At 46.2% G+C, this 7,939-nt stretch overlaps 1 protein-coding gene across 1 annotated transcript; it reads left to right on the forward strand.

Annotated features, from left to right (window-relative positions):
• Nucleotides 1-431: 431 nt before the first annotated feature.
• On the forward strand, nucleotides 432-2,667 carry ID2 (inhibitor of DNA binding 2). Its single transcript, XM_015622002.3, has 3 exons — nucleotides 432-880; nucleotides 1,128-1,192; nucleotides 1,863-2,667. The coding sequence occupies exons 1-2, from the start codon at nucleotides 533-535 to the stop codon at nucleotides 1,182-1,184; spliced, it is 405 nt and encodes a 134-aa protein (XP_015477488.1). The 5' UTR covers nucleotides 432-532; the 3' UTR covers nucleotides 1,185-1,192; nucleotides 1,863-2,667.
• The last annotated feature ends 5,272 nt before the right edge of the window (nucleotides 2,668-7,939 follow it).

A 7,939-nucleotide genomic window follows, 5' to 3' on the forward strand; every position in this document is an offset into this window, starting at 1 on the left:
AGCCCTCTCCACCCCTCGCTACAGCGGGACCTGCGCATCCCGCACGGCGCTCCTGGCGCGGCGCCGCCAGCCCCGCACACCGGTGCGAGCCCGCGCAGAGGTCGGGGTGCAGCGGAGGACGGACGGGGAGGGACTGCTGAGGGCACGGAGGGACTGCTGGGGGCACGGAGGGAGCCCTGAGGGCCCCGGGGAGCGCTGAGGGCCCGGCGGGAGCACGGCGCTGCCGCCCCGGGCCCCGCGCGGTCCCGCGCACTATTTACTCCCTCAGCTGTGCGCGCGGCCACGCCCCCCGCCGCCATTGGCCGCCCGGGCGGAAGGCCCCACCAGTGAGGGCGCCCCGCGGTGATGGACGTGCCGGCGGCCGCCAATGGCAGCGAGCGCGGGCCGGGCCCGGCGGCGGCCGCCATATAAGAGCGGCAGCGCAGCGCCGGCCCTCAGTGCGAGCTCCGGCAGCGCCAGAGCGGCAGCACAGCGCTCTGCAGGCTCCAGCCCACCCGCCCGCCGGAATCGCGCTCTCCGTCCGCCTGCCAGCATGAAAGCCTTCAGCCCGGTGCGGTCCGTCAGAAAAACCGGCCTCTCGGAGCACAACCTGGGCATCTCCCGGAGCAAGACTCCCGTGGATGACCCCATGAGCCTGCTGTACAACATGAACGATTGCTACTCCAAGCTGAAGGAGCTGGTGCCCAGCATCCCGCAGAACAAGAAAGTGAGCAAGATGGAAATCTTGCAGCACGTCATCGACTACATCCTGGACCTGCAGATCGCCTTGGACTCTCACCCCAGCATCGTCAGCCTGCACCACCAGAGACCCGGCCAGAACTCTTCCTCCAGAACTCCTCTGACCACCCTCAACACAGATATCAGCATCCTTTCGCTACAGGTAAGTGCCTCCCCCGCGCCCGGCTCGCCGCTGAGCCCGGATCGGGGAGCTCGGGCGGCCTTAGCGCGGTGTCCCCGGCGCGGGTGGCGAGTGACAGCGGCCGCCGTGCGCTCCCTCGCCCGCGGCGGGGCTGGACGCGGACGCGCCACGGTGGAGGCGCTGCGGGAGCCGGGACAATCTGCTACCGCCTCCCGGTGAGTGCTCGGCCACCTCACCTCGCCCTTACCCTGCTCTTGTTCTCTCGCAGGCGTCCGAGTTCCCCTCAGAGCTCATGTCAAGTGACAGCAAAGCACTTTGTGGCTGAATCAAACGGTGAGTGCAGCGCATCTTTTTTCCTAAACTTCGGGTAAAAACTGCCTCCCCGGGGAATGGGAGGCGTGATGGCAAGTGCTAAAAATAGGTCCTAAAAGTTGATTAGGAGATGCCTTTGTAATCAGTAAGAAATGAGACTAATAACCGAGTCTTCAGGTCCTAAGTGTGTGTGTCGCTAAGGTTCACCCAGCAGCACAGGCTCCTCTGATCCTTCTCGCTGCTTAATGCAAATTCTTATCTGTTCTTGGAGCCTTAACTTCCTGGGCCAAAGTGACTGATTAAGTTGAGAATCTTGGCACAATTCCTTGAATTCTGTGATGTGGGATTGTCTGCGCTATCAGTTAAATAAGTGACTGCTTTTAATCAAATAATTGCTCTAAGAGGCAGACTGGCGCCTCAGAACATTGCGTTTACAGAGATCTAAATAAAGATTGGACTGAGAATCCTCTTCTTAGCCTTTCCCTGGAGTGTATGTTATTTTTATGTTCAATTTGTGCTCTTGAGAGCGAGTGTGTGAGCGTGTATGTGTTGCATCTGGACGCCAGGGTTTGCCCAATCTCTGAGTGTTTGGTTAAATGTTCAAACTGTGGCTTCCTCTCTGGCGCCAGTCTGTCCGGATCTCTGCCCTGTTAGCATTCTCCTAAATATGCCTCTTTTCAATCTCTTGCAGGTGTTCCACTGATGAGATTTTTTTTTTCTTTTGCACAAGAAAATGTCTACAGGATTTTTTTTTTTTTTTTGAAGTGCTGAATTTATTTTTCAGCTGTATCTGGAGGGGGAAATCCACATTCAAGTAAAAGGACCTTTTAAAATGAATAAAGAAGAAAAAAAACCAAGATTGATCTTTATCCCCACCCGATTTTTCAACTTGGACTGAACCTAGTTATTTATGAAGAGACTCTTAAATACCCTTTCCCTAGTTGGAAGGCTTCCTTTATATACTATTCCCAGCGTGGGGAGCGAAACAAAAATCTCACAAGGAGTTGCCCATTTTAAAGCAGACTTTGCCTTTTTTTCCAAAGGTGGAGCGTGAGTACCAGAAGGATCCAGTGTTCAGTTTTTTAGGAAAGTGTGTGGTCAGAAATTACCTTTTTGACACAAACCTAGGACTGAATACTGTGTATATATTTATATATAAATATATATATATGAGTGAAACCTTGTGAACTCTTTAATTAGAGTTTTCTTGTATAGTGGCAGAAATATACATTTCTGCAAAAAGTGTAATGATGTACTTAATCATGCTAAACTTTTTATAAAAGTTTAGTTGTAAACTTAACCCTTTTTATACAAAATAAATCAAGTGTGTTTATTGAACTGATTGCTTACTTTATTCTTTGGGGACCAACTGTTTGCTGGCTTTGATTTGTGTTTTTGTTGTTGTTTTTTTAATACTTATACATTGTTATGAATTTATCAAGTAAAAATTCAAATATGTAGAGACTATAAAGAATAAAATTACCTGATGTGTGTAATTCTTGTAACTTGGAAAATCTTATTTAAGTGTATATTGCAATCTTCTAAGTCATCTGCCTGTAAACAGTGTGAAAGGAACTAGAAAAGGAATTTATTACACAAGGGATGCTATTGACAAAAGTGCTTGGAAATGTACAAAAGCAGTTAATCCTGAGGCATTCCCATGGAGTATCGCCTTTTTTCTTTCCTCCCACCCCTCTGAATGATTCAGTTCGGGGTAGTAATGGCCCAGATCTGTTAATTTGTGCTTAGAATAATCACTTGGAATTAAGGGTTGTGGGTGGTTATTAGTGCCCCAACTATTAAATTTCTCTAAAAAGGCTTTGAATGTGAGAGTTGCTGATGCGTTAACATGGGCTCTAGAATGATGAAGTGACTGTTGCCTTTCCTCACTGGAATTTCCATGCTTCCATGCAATATTTCAATGAAATGGGCTTTCTAATCAGTTGCAGCAGCTTCTCCATATGACTAAGATACTGAGAATTGAGTTAAATCGCTGTTGTGTTACTGATTAAACTTTGGCTGCTCCTACAGGGACTCTCTCCATAAGAATTAAATTAAGTTTGAAATAAGAGTCTAAATTCCTGAAAGCCAGAAACGGTTTATTTCTTCTTTCTCTTTTGCCCTCAGAAGCGATGCAATATCCCTTATTATTCCAGGGACACTTACTGTACCCTATGGAGCCACTGTTCATTAAGTATGTGTAGCTGTCATAAGACAGTGGATGTGGGAACTGTGCCTTATCAGATGACATTCTAATTTAAGCGCACGCATAAACTTCCCCGAAATGAGAAGTTAAATTGTGGGTCCTACTTGGGAATTCAAGAGAGTCACTTGTAATCTGAAAGAAAGAAACTTCGCTGATGCTTAGGGGTAGGTACAGCTCTGGCAGGCGCTGCGCTTTGGGCCCGAGGGAGTGTGTTTAGGGCTGCTGTGCTCTGGGGACTCTTAGTGTGAAAGGCCGGAGCCTCACCTGGGGCCAGTAACACTTTCCCTAGCGAACAGGTGGGTGGGTGGTGCTCTGGGGCAGCAGCAGCTGCCTTTCCTTGCCCTTGACACCAAATCCATTCACGTAGGCTGGGAGAAAGCCAGCTCTGATCTCTTCTTAATACTGACGCTGCCCTGCCCAAGCAGAAGCGCGCCCTCTCAGAGGATCAATGCAATCAGAAGACAAGAAGGGTTAGCAAAAGCTGGGACGGGCCGGGGGGTGGGGAGAGAAGGACACGGCCCAGAGCTGATCTGCATCTCCCCGAGCCCAGCCCCGCAGGGATTAGGGAAAGCTCCGTGCAGCGCACGCCGGCTGTGCCTCCTGTGGCCAAACCTCGCTACTGTCTCAGCGCCCGGAGCGCAGGGCTTGTTCCAGCTTCGTGCAATCAACGTTTAACCCTGACAGCCCCTTAGTGAAATACTTCATTGCCGCACAGCAGCCCGCCACAGTCCCTAAAATACTCTTTTCCCTCTATATTTTACCCAACTCTTAACAGCAGCACATTCGGGGCTGTAATCAGAGTATAGAGATCTTCCACATCAGTAATACTCCGGTGCAATCGCTGTCAAATTTCACCGTCAAAACTTAATTTTTCACCCTGCTGCTCATTTTGGGGTGAAACAACAGTAAGTCACTTTAAACCCACAGTTCATTTTATAAAATGAAAGAGCTGCAACGGTCAGATGAGTGTAATTATTTTAAGTCAGTGCCTTTAGAAACTACGGTGTTTACACTTTGATATTTTTAAGCTACAGGATGATTAACACACTTGTAGAATGAAAACGATTTTCTTATCATGCATAGCCAAAAGAGAAATTCACAATTTACAAGGCGTGGGGAGCTGAGCAGGAAAACAAACAAACATGTTTTTAAAAATGTAAATTAAGAAAGGAAAACATTTTTCCTCTTTCAAAATTAACTAATTCCTTGACTTGACAATGCAATCCTACAATCAGAACTGGGGGCTTAAATTAGGTCCTCCCTTAGCGATTCACTCTTTGGTTTTGTTCTTCAGATTTTGTCATTCAGAGATAAACAGCAAGGTCGAAGCAGAGTGCCCAAAGCCTTAACATTAATTCTCTTAAGTTTCCTTGAAGGTGTGGTATTTCTTTATTCTATACCATTGTCATTGTCCCTCCAGAACACATCAGAAAAATCTGTGACATTTTCACCACCTTTCCTGGCCCATTTACTGTCTCTGTACACAGCTGTTGTCCATAGTCCTGTTAAATGAGTAGCTGAACACAAAGATCAAGACGACCTACAGTCAAGTATGTGATAGCAAAATAGTTTCGGTGACAATCATTTTTAAACTCTGCAATTTGTTTTAGAGTAGGCAACGCATGAAAGTTGCAAATGGACCTATAGACAATTCCACACGGCGGGGCGGGAGGAAACAGAGATACAAGAGGATCCTGTCATCTGGAAGAGAGGTTTCCAAACCTGGCTTTTCTTGTTTATCACCCTTAATAGCACATGGCCCAGCTCCCGATCTTATCCCAGTCAGAAATCGACAGGCTCACACCCACGGGCGGTAGGAGTCCCTCCAGCCCATTCCAGGTAAGGGAAACGCAGAGAGCAGGCTGGGGTTTGTTTACTCACCCCCGGGCAAACAGCACTGTGTCTATCGCACCGAAACCATTCGGGAGCCACTTGCAGAACCGGTGCCAATATTTTGACAAAAACATGACCGAGGGCGCTGCCTCGGAGCAGGGGCAGGACTTACCTTCGGGCCGCGGCGCGGGGCTCGGCGGCGGGCGGTGCGTGGAGGGCCAGTGCCACCCTCCGGGCCGGCCGCGCAAGCACCGCGCTCCCGGCTCCGCTCCGCAGCATCGCTCCAGTGCGGGCGCCGCGGAAACGCCGCTCCAGCGAGCTCCTTCCCCGCCAGGGACACGGCTTGTAAAAACCTACGGAGAAATCTGCTTTGAAACACCAAATACTTTGGTCGTAACGCAATGAGAAAAGCACTATTTGATAGAACTAATTTGTATTTGACCCTGGAAGGGAAGGTAAAAAAAACGTTCTCTAAACAGTCTAGTGTGTGTTAAGGATTCTTCTGTCGAACACTTGGCAGTCTGGATTAATTCATGCGATATGGGAAAGAGATAAAATTATTATTTGCTAATGAGAATTAGCTGTGAGTAAGAATGTCTTCCTGTGTTTACCACTGCCCTTGCTTTCTTACAAGAAATGATTTACACAGCTTTTACTGGAAGCTGTAAAGAGGGATGGCAGAATGCAACTGTTGCATGGCAAAATAAAACACTGGCATTAAATTTTGTTCAGAAAAAAGGTTTTCACAAATGTACTCTGTAAAATTGCTGTTTTGCAAAAGTATTTTCCAATTCTGCAGATAAATGAAAATGTTGACTCTTTGAAATCAAATTTGTTTTACCCACATTACCATACTCCTCTCTAGAACAGCCATAAAGTCCTGAAGTGTAGGAGCCAAGTGCAAACAGTATTTCAATAAAACAAGCTGATATTGCAACAACCACTGTTTGTGTGAGCCACTAGCTGAAGTACATTAGAGAAAACAAAAGATGAAAAAACAAATGCTATTACTTTTGGAGTCACTCATGATAACTGAGAGGAATTTATATTTCAATTGATTGCTTGTCTTGAAAAAAAAATATTTTAAAAGGGTGGTCACTGCACTGGGCAAGAACTATAAATAAGACCAAACTGAGAAAAATTAATTGCACAGGAAGCGCTGCAGTGGACTTAACTGCTGTTAGCTGCCCTAGCAGCACATGACTTGCTATTTCACAAAAACACAATGAATGGGTAGATAAAATGATATTATGTGAAGCAACAAGGCCCATCCAGATTTGAATCAATTAAACTAACTGCTTCACTTGCCAAAAAGAGTAAGGTTTTATAATTTCTAGTATCACCAAAAATTACTCCCTGTGACTAACAGTTTTACGTATAGATCAGGTATTTCTCCTTAAAACAAACAACCTGAAACAGCTCTTAAGCTTTACTACTGATGAACTTCAAAAGCTTACACACAGTTGTTTGTGGGTTGTTTTATTTTTGGGTTTTTTTTTTCCTCTGTTGAAGAACTGGACTCTAAACCTGCTGAACTTCTCTTTCATTTGTACAAGAACAAATTATTTGGATACTTACCATCTTACATCTGAGCAGACACCAGACCAGCAGTATTGCCTCACTGAAGCCCACCTCTTGCTAACAGCTGCATCTGATGCTGATGGAAGAGTGCAAGATCAGCTTTGGGTGGTACTTCCTCCATGTACTCTCATCATCTCACATGCTCCTAGAACATCTTGCCTTGTATTTTTGGTGCGGAGGTTCGCTGTGATGTGCTGTTTCTCAATACAGAACTTGCATATCCTGTTTGAGTTACACCTGCCACCTTATTTTTCTCTTGTCCTGAGAAGAGATGTAGTGCTCTGAAGGGGGAGAGAGAGGCAGGAAGAAAAACGGAGGACAGTAGTAATGTAAGACTGAGCATCTCCTGTATATTAGACTGTAAAAGATCAAAGCACTGTTCCTGGCCTTTAAAAAATGATGAGGTTGAAGTTTGAGTTGTGTTTTTAGTCATGTGCAAGTTTCTTTCACCTTAAGTAGAGAGCCCAACTTCCATCCCAGATGGACCCTCTCACTAAGGCACCCCACAGAACTGTGCTGGGTTGGCTGTATTGGATAACAACACCCCAGGGAAATTCAGTGTCTTAGAAAACCTCTAACAGCATCCTTCAGCCACATTTTCTGTCAACCTGTCTTAGGTTGCAATGCAAGATGTAACCAAAAGTATGAATTCTATTACCACCTGTTAAAACAGGTGGGGCAGTGGTCTTTATCTCTTGTATGACCCATCCCTCATAACTCCAGAGGGATATCTTCTGTTAAAGGGCCATTGAGTCTCACTGCATGACTGAAAAAATGACATCATCCCATTGTGAGATGCTCCACCCAGGGGGAGGAGCCAAGCATTCCTACCTGGGTATAATCAGAGAATTGGAACACCACAGGCAGCCTTTCTCCACTGGATTCCCAGAGGAAGACCAGACCCATCTACACCACTGGAACTGCAGAGGAAAACTACATCCTTCTACATGATCACTGCTTCAACAGAACCACATCTGTTACTCCAGAAGGACTGCAGCCACCACTTAATCAGATTGCTAGTAACATCCTGATCAACAGGGTGTCAAATCCTCTCTCAGAGTTTTTTTTTGTAGTACTGCATTTTATTTTAATTTTCCCATTAAGTTGAGGTGTTTCTTTTATTCTTATTTATACATACTAATAAGGAA

This window comes from Parus major, chromosome 3 (genome assembly GCF_001522545.3).
Source record: "Parus major isolate Abel chromosome 3, Parus_major1.1, whole genome shotgun sequence".
Classification (NCBI taxonomy): domain Eukaryota; kingdom Metazoa; phylum Chordata; class Aves; order Passeriformes; family Paridae; genus Parus; species Parus major.

Excerpts from the sequence above, each read along its gene's own strand:
- ID2 (XM_015622002.3), top strand. The coding sequence starts at position 533 with ATGAAAGCCTTCAGCCCGGTGCGGTCCGTCAGAAAAACCGGCCTCTCG. Across the intron at positions 881-1,127 it reads TCAGCATCCTTTCGCTACAG|GCGTCCGAGTTCCCCTCAGA; the intron begins GTAAGTGCCTCC and ends GTTCTCTCGCAG.